The 12,175-nt window shown below is 42.0% G+C and overlaps 1 protein-coding gene across 3 annotated transcripts in view; it reads left to right on the top strand.

Moving 5' to 3' along the window:
* Positions 1–12,175, top strand: part of CCDC93 (coiled-coil domain containing 93) — a 115,693-nt gene that overhangs the window by 69,799 nt on the left and 33,719 nt on the right. For all 3 annotated transcript variants that reach the window (XM_054574991.1, XM_054574992.1, XM_054574990.1), the window contains exons 14-17: positions 2,437–2,510; positions 8,859–8,940; positions 9,846–9,917; positions 11,222–11,275. In XM_054574991.1, the coding sequence (XP_054430966.1) occupies positions 2,437–2,510; positions 8,859–8,940; positions 9,846–9,917; positions 11,222–11,275 (282 nt within the window). The remainder of the gene's footprint in view (positions 1–2,436; positions 2,511–8,858; positions 8,941–9,845; positions 9,918–11,221; positions 11,276–12,175) is intronic.

Genomic DNA, 12,175 nt, shown 5'->3' with positions numbered 1-12,175 from the left:
TGAATAAGTAATGAGCTTTGTGTTTGGGCCTCAGTCTCCTTACCTATTCCAGGCAAAGACTGGGCAAAATGAGTACACTGAACCCTTTTACATCAGTATTGGCAGGTTTTACCATTGCAACAAAACCTGCTCTTCCAGGATAACTTAGTGGCACGGAAAAACAGGGAGACCTATCTTTCCAGTAAATTTAGGGAAAGTAAACAGGGCATGAAAGGTAGAAGACAGACGACTGCATGACATCTGTGGGGGCAGGCTGCACACCCCTGCAGGAAGGCCAGCAGACTGGTTGGCCCCTGTGTTGGCCACCTGGTCCTAGCCTGTCCACTTTTTACTTTAGCAACTGCGATTTTAATTGCCTATATGCAAACTAAATCCTTTTTAATATATACGGTATCCTGTCCTGTCTCTCTAAGGGCATTAATTGTCTCAAGTTTTTCTTGACCTATAAACTCTTTCTTGAGATCAGAATTCATGTTAAGTTGATGCACTTTTTTATGGTTTTGTCTTTCTTCAGATGTTAGATCATTCTTGATGGTATCTCTTTCTTTGATTCTCAGATTCCTGTTACCAACTATGTGAATTCTGTATCCATTTTATGCAGCCTGCTTCATGTGATTATTCTGAGAGGGTGGGTCCTATTCTTCAGTGGACTGACCAATGATAACTAATAGTCGGGGTTGGGCAACTCCCCGGTTCTCCTGGGTGTTGTCAACTCTCATGGGCCTTGCCCTGCCTCTGTGACTCGAGCACCCGCTCATGGATTGAGGGAGCCAGGACAAGTGGCTTAGCTCCGCTGGCTGATCGTGATGCATATCCCAGCCCTGCAGCCCAGTCCTTCCTGCATCTGCTAATTCTACACAGTAGGCCTCCTCCATTCATTCCTGTCTTCTGGCCATCTTTCTTGTCCCTTGTTCCAACATAATAGTCTGGATTTTTAGGACGTGAAGCAAGAAGGGGTTTCTGCAACTTGTACCTGGTCTTTCATTATCAGCTAGGGTCCTTGATTTTTTTTTTTAACTTTTTTTTTGAATAGGTAACACATTCACATGGTTCAAAATTCAAAAAGTACAAGGGGTGTACTACTATAACTCAGCCAGTTTCCCTCTCCAGAGGTAACTAGTGTAACCAGAATCTTACGGTCTCTCCAGAAGAACTTTATGCATATCCGAGTAACTTGTATATTCTTTTATACATGTACATGGATAGACCCAAAAGAACAATTTATTTATAAAAAATTGTGCATTTATTCTTACATGTTTAACTTTTAGTCACCTTCATATTGCTCTCCATTTGATGCAGTACACTCATCAAGATGTTTTTTCCACTGCTCAAGACAGTTTTTGAACTCGCTGATTTTGATGCCTTTTGGTGCTTCTGCTGTTTTTGTTTCACCTCTTCTACATCAGCAAAACATTTCCATTTGAGGACTTTTTTCATCTGGAGTAACAAAAAAAAAGTCACTCTGAGTGAGATCCAGTGAATAGGGAAGGTGGAGAGCATTGGGGTCATGACATTTTTGGTCAGAAACTTCTGAACACTCTCCACAGAGTGGGCAGGTGCACTCAAAAATCACCCATCATGAAATGGGCAAACGTGGTCATAGTCTTCAAGAAAAATTCACTGAAGCTGAATGCAGCCTCTCACAACAACGGCAGCTGGTACAGTGATATAAATGGATTCCTAGAACACAAACCTAGCTGGGGAAGCCTGTGCTACCAGGGGCCCACCCTCCAGAAAATAATTCCTGGGTTTTTTTGGCATGGGGTCCCCCTTCGTATACATTTAATATATGCATTATACATTTATAATTGGAAGCATAGTGTAGTTGTGGTTTTGTACTTTGTTTTTTTCATGTAAATGTTAGAAATCATCATTGAAAACTGCATTTTTTTAAATAACAGCTTAGTATTCTATTGTATGATATAGCTGTACACTTTATAATTTATATTTATTTTTTAAGTTTCTTTAAAATTTCTTTCTTGAAAACCTTACTCCAACTCAGAAAATGAAGGTGAAATTATTCGAGAAGATAGGAGATTTAATATCCTATTAATATTAACCTGTTAATAGCGATGATATTGGCATTCCGAAATTTAAACCCAGGTCTCTCTTACAGCCACTCCTATTTCCCCTTCCTCCTAAAAGGTACCTGCTGTCAACATTACTTTTGACTTTTTATCCGTTTGCTGCTGTGAGCAAAAGTTGTTGAGGTTTTATTAACCATCAGTATGCATCAAGAGTGGTCTGGCTTTGACCTTTCCATGTTGTCTCTCCAACCCCATCCTGTTTTTCATGTCCACTTTACAGCCAAATCTTGTGGGCTCGCCCACCTGTCAGAAGTGGGGTACAGGTGAAACCAAGGGGAAAGAGAATGGAGGCTCCCTCTCTTCTGTTCTTCCAAATCTCTAGCAACAATGCCTCCATTCTCTCTTGCAGTTGAAGAGTTATAGTGAGAAACTGGACAAGGAACAGGCAGCCCTTGAGAAGATAGAATCCAAAGCTGATCCAAGGTAAGAGGTTTCAGCATATGTTTATTTTTTTTATTTAAAGAAAGTAACTTTGTCAGTACCTGGTGGCTTAATTGGTTTGAACATAGGACTAGGAGCCAGAGGTCATAATTTTGTCCTCATACAGGTCAGTTAATTTTACGTGGTATCCAGAATGTGCCCATTGCTCAGTCACATGCTGAGATGTACTTGGGCTGCCTGTTCCTTCCAGTTGCCCTGGGGATCAGAAGCAATATGTTTTAGAGTTTTTAACTGTTTTTCCATTTTTCTGTTTTTAAAAACTAAGTAATACATTCATGGTACAAAAGGACACATGGTGAAAAGTCTCCCTTCCCACCTCATCCCGCAGATACTCAGTTCCCCCTTGAGTCAACCATTGTTACCAGTTTTTCTTTAATTATTTTTTTTTTAATTTTGAGAGTATATTTATTAAAACTGAGGATAGTGAAATAAGAAGGGCTAAGGATAGAAGAAGCAACAGGAGAGAGCCTAGGTAGTGCTGCTTCAGCTCGCTACAAACATTACTCTAGAAGTGAAAGGGAAAGAAGTGAGCTGAGGTGGGACTGCAGTCAGCTCACTAGAAAGTCAGAGAAAACAGAGCCTTGGAGACAGGTTCAAGGGGTTAGCCCAGGACGAGCTGCCCCTGGTTGCAAGTCACATGGTGACCCTTAGCATTTAGGAGAAAGAAAATTCACTTGAAAAGGAGATTCAGGTGGGCGTGCCCCATGTTGGCTTCTTTGTCCTGGGGGGTTTTATCTGCTTTTCAGAAGTGTGTGATCCTCTGGGGAGGATCACAATAGAATATTCAGTTTTTGCAGTTATGTCCTTTTGGGGTCATGGTCTCCACTGATTGATTGGTGCCAGGGTAGGGCGCCATTAGTCATTATAGCTGGTCCTGGCATCCTGGCATTGCCTGCCAGGTTTTGCTGCTTTTTGGGGGCCTGGAGCTGAAATATCGGGTCTGTCCAGAAAAAGTCCAGCCATTGTTAATATAATGAGAACAGTTTGTGTGACATCAATGTAACCTGGCAGCCAAGGAGAGTGGACTGGAATGTGCATGAGTGAACAGGAACAATTTCACTATACTAGTTAGTGGGGACATTAGACGTGAGCAAATGTATTGTGTGGCATTCAAAACAACTGAGTGAATAGAGCAGTGAAACTGTGTCAGATTTTGCGTTAAGCTTGAACATTTCCTTCATAGAAACTATTAGGATGATTCTCAGAAGGCCACAGCTGTGGGCAACTGGTGATTGACAGCTTGCCTACTCATGCATCACATCTTGTGCAGTTTTTTGGCCAAACATCAAATCACCCAGGTGACTCAACCCCCTTACAGCCCAGATTTGGCACAATGTGACTTCTGGCTTTTCCCCAAACTGAAATCACTTCTGAAAGGGAAGAGATTTCAGGCTGACAGTGAGATTCAGGAAAACAAGACAGGGCAGCAGATTGTGATTGGGAGAACTGTGCTAGGTCCCAAGGTGCCTACTTTGAAGGGGACTGAGGTGTCATTGTACTACGTACAGTTTCTTGTATTTTCTTCAATAAATGTCTCTTATTTTTCATGTTACATAGTTGGATACCTTCTGAACAGACCTTATACAGCTGAGGCCTCGTTGTTATCTCTATGGAGGAAGGGTTAGGGGAGAGTCCGAACTGCATGACCAGTGATATGCCAGGAGAGGAGACACTACACTGGGGATGAGACCCAGCTCGTTTTGCTGGTTGCTAGGCTTCGGAGTTTTCCACCCTCATGACCTTCTGTATCTGGCTGTGAATTACTGAGCTAGTTTGTTCAATTAATTGTCTCAGTTTTCCCATTCCACTTGCCAAGGAATTTTCCTAGCTGCTTCTTATCCTGCCTCATAACCCCATCAGAGAATTCCATCCCTAAAATCTTTTAGGGGTAACAAGGGAAGAGAGTATGTCTTCAGTAACTGTTTCCTGCTGACAAGGGTCATGGTCCCTGCCTTCACAGGGTATGGAAGTCTCTCCCTTCCTGATCTAAGGGAGATAAGGGAATGTGATTGAGAATGGAACAGAGAAGCTGTTAACTGATTTTTTTAATTTTTTTTATTTATGTTCTTTGTTTAGTCCCTTCTCTTCACCATTGTCCTCCTTCCCCATCCCCTCTGGTCATTTTCTGCCTGCTCCATGTTTCCATGCCTGCGGTTTATTTTGTTCATTAGTTTATTTTGTTGAATAGATTCCACTTATAGGTGAGATCAACAATGGGGAAAATAAGGCTTATTCAGCAAATAAGGTGCATTGGCAGCTATTATTTGAAATAAAACAAATATAGAGCCCTATTTCACACATTATACAAAAAATATTCAGGTGAGTTAAAAATCACTATGTAAAATCTAAGGAGTTTTAGGAGAAAAAAGAAAATAATATTTCTCTTACCCTGAAGTAAAATATTCAAACCCAGGAACTATAAAGTGAAATGTTGACACTATGACTACATTAAACATTTAAGACTGTACAGTAATACACATATAAAACAAGTTAAAGGGCAAGTAATAGAATAGGAAAGTATTTGCAACATATCTAAAAAAGGGGTAATAGTTTTGAGGGGTTTTTTCACTTTTTTTTTTTTTTAAGGAAAACATTCTACAAACCTTTAATCAAAAAATGGATAAAGAATACCAAAAAATCATTTAAAGCTTTTTAAAAATAATCAAAATAGACAAGAAATATACAAAAACAGGTTTAGTTGCAACAAATAATAAAGTAACAATTAAAATAACACATCATTGTCACAATCAGATTAATAAGTATTAAAAATATTGGTAATATCAAGTCTTCGTGACTGTGAAAGGAACTGGGTATTCATAGACTCTTTTTCATCATCTTCTTAAAGCAGTCCCTCTAGCATATTTTGCAATGCTGGTTTGGTGGAGGTGTATTCTTTTAGCCTTCTTTTGTCTGAGAAACTCCTTATTTCACCTTCCATTTTAATTGGGAGCCCTGCTCAATAGAGCAGTCTTGGTTGCAGGCCTTTGCTTTACATTACGTGGAATATTTCTTGCCATTCTCTTTTGATTTGCATTGTTTCTGTTGAGAAGTCAGCTGCTAGCCATATCGGGGCTCTCCCTTGCTTCCTTTAGGATTCTCTGTTTGTCTTTGATATTTGCCATTTTAATAATGATATGTCTTGGAGTGGGCCTCATTGGGTTCCTCTGTTCTTCCTGGACTTGTGTGACTTTTTCTATCCTCCAATTAGGGAAATTTTTCATCATTACTTTTTCAAACAGGTTCTCTATCCCTTGGCCCTCTTCTCCTTCTGGTATCCCTGTTATCCAGATATTATTATGTTTCAGGTTGTCCTGCATTTCCCTAAATGCCTCTCCATTCTTTCTGAGTCTTTTTTCATTTTCTTGCTCTTTCTGGGAGCTTTTTTCTACCTTGTCCTCCAGCTCACTGATTCGGCCCTCAGCTTCATCGAGCCTGCTTTTGATTCCTTCTACTGTGTTCTTCAATTCAGAAATTGTATTCTTCATTTCCTCTTGCCTCTTACTGATATTTTCTATGTCCTTTTTCATGCTGATACAGTTTGTAGTATGTTCCTCGTAGGTTCCCTGTAGTTTCTGGTAATTCTCTCTGAGCTCACTGAGCTCATTGAGCTTCCTTAGAACCTTTGTTTGAAACTCAGTATCTGATAGTTGATTTGCCTCTATTTCATTTAGTTCTCTTTCTGGGGATTCCTCCTTTCCCATTGACTGAGGGCTGTTTCTTTGTCTTCCCATTATTTGTGAGACTCTTGTTTTTTGCTTCTGCTTCTTAAGTTGATCTGTCTTGATTTCCTGACTTTGTGGTGTGAACTTCTGTGGTAGGAGACTGCTGTTTTTACTTTCTGGACCTCCCTCTGATGATGTCAGATGTCGTCCCTGTCTGACCTTAGGCTGTGTGTTCGAGACTTCCAGGAATCCGCAGTCTGTGGCAGTCTCCTTCAGTTGTTAATCCAGTCACTTTGCACTCAGCAGGTTGGCTTAGACATCACAGGGAGGGACAGAGTCCCTCAGGGCATCGAGGTTATTAGGTCCTGGCGTGCTGCTGCTGGTTAGGGGAGTGGTCTGCCTGAGCCAGATGACTGCTGCCATATGGGGGAGGAGTCAGCACCAGGATCCCACAGGCTACTCTCTCAGTTCTCCCCGAAAGCCTCCTTCCCCAGTCTCTCTTTCGGCGTCTCTAGCCCACTCTGCTATCGCCTTTGCCGGAGACCAGGGTAAGTGGCTGCAAATAAAAATGTATGCTTTGGCCCTTTAAACTGCTCTTTCCTGTCCCTGGCAGAGAGCAAGCCTGCTGCTTTTTGCAGCTGGCTGTTTTCTGTGTACTTTTTGGGTTCTGGTTCTGTAGGCTGGAGATCCCCACTTATGGTTTAGACCTCACTCTCTTCAGGGGGATCCAGCTGGCCGTTTCAGTGTCCTCCTGGTGTTGCTGCCCATGGGCGTCCCACCCGCCTTCTCGAGTCTCTACCGCACTCCTTACCAGTGAGGTTGTGCTAACGCTGATTCTTCTGTCTGTTCGAGTTTATAAGGCTCCTCTCTCACTATCGTTCAGTTGTTTGTACCAGGTGATTTCTCCACAATTTAGTTGTAGTTCCAGGTTGTTCCTGGGAGGAGTTCAGTGTGACTTCTACTCACTCCTCCGCCACCTTGATTCTCCTGTTAGCTGGTTATTTTAAAATGGGGATGGGTTGGAATCCCTGCAGCAGCAGTATCTTGGTATGGAATTGTTGTATCCTAGAGGTGATAAATTTGACAAGAAGTTTAAAAAGACATAGTCCAAAGATGAGAAACAGAATTATAGTAACTAAAGGTCTGAGTCAAGGTAAGAACCAGGTGCTAGAGGAAGGGATCTGCAGTACTTTACAGTATCCCAGGTTAAGTTTGTGGGTTTTTTTCTCTCAACCTGTTGGGCAGAAAAAGGAAAACAGTGTCAAGGTGGCAGAACTTTGGTCCCTTCAGTCCCACCCTTTTAAATAGTAAAGATTTACATTCCAGAAGTGAAGTTGGTAGATTGCTCCTTACCTCATTGACCTAATTATTTAGTTTTGAAAATAAATCAATTCAGTTAAATGGTTGAGCCTCATTTCAGGAGGTGGTGATGCAAATGGGCTCCCAAAGTGAGACCTATATTGTGTAAACAAGCAATCAGGTATTTAATAAGAGATATACCTATGAAAACAGAAGAAAAAAACAAAGGTTATTGATCTGAGCAAATGATAAATCAGTTTCTGAGTCTGTAAGTCTTTCACTTGAGAAGATTTTTAGATGTTAGGCTAAAAGTTTGTTTTGCTGGAATGAAAGCAAGCAGTGACAATCTGATAGGTTCTCCTTATCTGCTGTCTGAGTAACTGTGGTGATACCATCAGGTGCTCAGGTAAATTCTTTATGGCTTACACTGCATCAGTAGTTCCAAGTCAACGGATGGGGGAGAAATGCAACATTAAGTTTGGAGAATTGTAACCAAGTATTTAAGAAAACTAGAAAAGTTCAAATTTCAGTTGAATTGTGTTTCATTTGAAATTGTGAATCAATAATACTCAGTTGTAGATATTAGACATTGTTACCAGTTTTTAATAGCACTTGCTGTAGCCTTGTCTCCTTGGGAGTAAAGGGCAGTCTTTCTGTCAAAATCAGCTGCTGAATTGTTGGTTTTTTTTGCCAGTTTAAATTAACTGTCTGTAGACAATTTAAATTATGTAGAAGAAGCACTTGCATTTGACCTTTCTGTCACTGGTTTGGGTGGTAAAATCTCAAGTGTCACTCACTTGAATGAGACTTTCATAAAAACCTTCAGGCACAAATTGAGCATTTCTGGGTTTCATAGACATTTTTAGCAAAGAAGTACCCACAGTTTACTTGGCTTTATAATTAGAAACTCTTCTGTCGTGATACAGAGCAAAGTACTATTAGATATTTGACATTTTTATTTTCAAATTAGTGTGTTAATGACCTTAGGCAATATGTTTTCTTTTCAAAATGGATATTAAAAATAGTTTTCCATCCTGTCTGTCCTTTGAGTACTGTTGAATAATTGGTATCATTAAGTATATCCAGTACCCTTGAAACTCATTGATGTTTCTGCAGTTAACATTTTAATTCTGGACTCTATAATGTTTGTTTGGATGTAGCTTGATGGACTCTGGCATATAAATGAATCATAATTTCAGTTAAATAATAGTAGTCTTAATCATTTGTGGAGAACTCATTAAATACTTGGGATCCCGAGACAGAGGAAATGAAAAAGGAAGTCCTTTTTTAGCTTGAGACTTGGTTTTAGGTGTGATTCATAAAATCATAATGGTTTGCCATATGTCATTTGTTGGTCCTTTCTCTTCAGTATCCTGCAGAACTTGAGAGCACTTGTAGCCATGAATGAAAACCTGAAAAGCCAAGAACAGGAGTTTAAAGCACATTGTCGAGTAAGTGTTGCTTGGTGTCTGTAGACATTAAGCCAGGACTCTTGTAAAATCTCTTGCTTACCTTCCCCTTGTCCTATTGTGACGTGCTATCCAGGTGCAGTTAGAAAAGTAATAGATTCATCAAGCAGTTATGCGTCAGTTGCATAAGATGAATAGAGCACTGTGGTAGGTCCCTTGATTAACTGTGTGTGCCAGACCCCAAAATTGGGAGCACGGTCCTACAAACAATGTTTTCTAATTTACACAAGTATTTAAAAATCTTATTAAATATAAAGGAATAACATTGTATAAAACCAGGTATGTTCTGAAAATCTGGGATGTCTGTCATGTGTAAGCCCTTGTTTCTACCATCTGGGAACTCGCTGTGTAGTAGTGGGGTTGTTGCAACATGGGCACATGTTGCACAAGTGCCATGACCTTAGCAGGAGGTAAGAAGTGAAGCCATGTGAGCTCTGTGTACATTCCAGGGGAGCAGTGGCCAGTCTAGCCCAGGAGCCATCTGAAAGCCGGGTCTTACTTACAGGCAGGTGGAAGGGATGGGCTTGGTCTGGCAGGTCTCCAGGCTAGAGGGTACCCAGAAAGGTGGACAGGCTTGTAGAGAAGAGGAAACAGGTCAATTGGAAGTAGGCTCCAAGCCACCCAATTATTTCATGCCCCAGTGATTCCTGCATGTCTCACCTGCCCTTTACAAAGAAGGGGCTCTTCTGACTGAAGAACAGCTTCCTGTAGCCTCTTGAATAAACCTCCATGCTGAAAATTGGAGATAGAGCACTTAGTTCCTAAAAGACTTTTTGTTTTAGCATAAACTCACAAAATGTGAAAATAAGACTCTGGATTGAGATAAAAAAATTGTACACAATTTTTAGTTTGTCCAAGTTTTACTAATATTTATATCACTTTTAAAGGAGGAGATGACACGGCTACAGCAGGAAATTGAAAACCTGAAAGGTGACAGAGCACCAGGTGGAGAAGAAAAGGTAAAGACCCTGAGGAAGTCCTCAAACCATGCAGTGCTGTTATAACTTAGACCATAAAAAGATTTCTAGGGAATTAACCAGCTAAAGTACTGGCTGAAAAAAAAATTTCCCTTAACCTGGTCCTCTGAGTGCACATTTCTCAACTGGTTTCATCACATCATTTTCTTAGAGTTTTCTTCCTTCTTTCTCTCCTTTCTGGTGGGTAAAAGGCAGCAGTGGGTATGGATGAGAGCCACTCCAGACAGGAATTACAGATTACAAGCCTTCCTTCCTCCTTTAGGAAAAGGGTTTTCCCAGGAACCCCATGAGCTGTTTTCCACTCAACCTCTTCTTCTCTAAATTTGGTGCCAGTGTACTCATTTCACCCTCCACTCCTGCCTGGGGACGCCATGCCCAATCTTTAAAAGGCAGCCGTGAGAAGGAAGCAGGGGAGCAATGCTTGGTTAACATTAGAGCTCCAGCAGTGCAGAAGCTCTCTGGACTTAAGGGGCATGTCTGGCTCTCTGAACAAAAACTTGGTCTCCTTCAGGCATTAAATCATAACAGAAAAAAGTCTGTTTCTCACCAAGTGAGATTTTAAGATTGCTATGTTTTGTTTTCCCTTCTCACACTTGATTCAGAACTTATTTCCTGAGCACCCCTGTGCTTTGTATATGAGTTGAACATGGCCTCAGAACTCACCGATTGCACCCTCTGCCTGGTAGAAATGGGGAACCTGAGGCTTAGGAAAGGGAAGAGACTTGTGCAAGCCAATTGGTAGGAGTACCCGCCCCCACCCCCTTCGCTTCGGGACCGAGGGGGACACTGCCACACTCAGTGGGGATATGCTGCCTCGCTGGCATGGTGGGGTTGTGTCAGCCAGGCCACACTACTCTTCCCACGTGTTAGAAGGGGGAGGAGTAGAGTTAGGCCGTGCAGTGCAGTGGTGTCCTGGGACATCATCGCATAGCCTGCCTTGCCAATTGTTTCTAAAATTTTGAATCTTTGAGGCTCAAGTTGTCAGCCCAGTCAGTTTCTGAGTTTGTACACATCATAGACTTTTAGGATCCCATTTCTCTTCTCAGCAGTTCCTTAGAAGGACTTATAACTAATATTCAAAGACAAGTTTTGCTTATTTGTGTGTAACTGACAGACATTTTAGAACAATTTAAAGTCTGGGGCTCATATACAACTGTTTCCTTCTGTTCCCTGACCAGACATGGTCAATGAACTGTCCCTCACCCTACCCCTTCCTACATCTAGACCCTCAGCTTCTGTTCCACTTGCCTTACTTAGAAGGTGTACCTTACTGTGTATCATTTCAGACCCTCTCCAGTGGAGAACCACATGATGCCCTCACCCCTGTGATGACTCATAATGTGAGTACCTGCCCATGGTCAGGACCGTCAGTATTCCCTGCAAGTGTGGTAACAAGGTTTACACTCTTCCATGACACTTTCTCATGCCTACTTTAATTTTCTCTGTGGCCGCTCCTCATCTGTGGTCTGTCAGGAATATTGCTCCACTTTACACAACTTGGCCCCTCAGATGGAGGCAGGATGTCACCAGGGACTGCCCTGAAGGCCACTATTCTGAGAGGCAGGGGGTTCTCCCAGCACCTTGTACAGGTGTTCTGTCTTTGCTCTGGTGTCTTTTCTGAGGAGTGGGGGTGGTGTAGAGGGAAAGAACTCTGTGGTACTGCGTTCCAGGGTCAGCAAAACTGTACAGGGCCAGATAGTAAATATTTTTAGCTTTGTGAGCCAATTCCACTGTGGTGGCCATCAATATGTAAATCACAAGAACATGCCACTGTTCCAATAAAACTTTACTCACAAAAACAGAGAGTCAGATTTGGCCCAGTGACTATAAGATTTGGTTCTTGGGCTGTAGTTTGCTGACCCCTATCCTGAGTTAAACTAGTGCTCCCAGGACTCCAGTACTCCAGCCGACCTGCAGGAGAAACAGAAAAGGGAGAAGAGGAGGAAGAAAGAAGCAGGAAGGCCTTTAAATATATGCCTTCTTTTGGGTTTCTCTTCCCTTTGTGCCCTTAGAAACTCCTAGAGAATGAGCTTCATGACTCCTGTGGTGAAGGCTGGGGTTGGGGGGAGAGCGGGGCGGGGGGTGGAGGGGGTCCTGCAGCTGGACCCTGTGGAGGAAACTGTGTCTGTCTTGTCTGTCTCTCTGCCTGCCTGCCTCCCCGGTGCATGTGTACATGGATGTACGTGCTTTGGGGAAGGAGCTTTCTCTAACTCAGCAAACAATCTAGCCATGTCTCTTAA

Source organism: Pteronotus mesoamericanus, unplaced genomic scaffold (assembly GCF_021234165.1).
Source record: "Pteronotus mesoamericanus isolate MK-2021 breed Mesoamerican mustached bat unplaced genomic scaffold, CSHL_Meso_final contig_27, whole genome shotgun sequence".
Lineage (NCBI taxonomy): Eukaryota > Metazoa > Chordata > Mammalia > Chiroptera > Mormoopidae > Pteronotus > Pteronotus mesoamericanus.
This window is presented reverse-complemented; position numbering and strand designations above follow the sequence as displayed.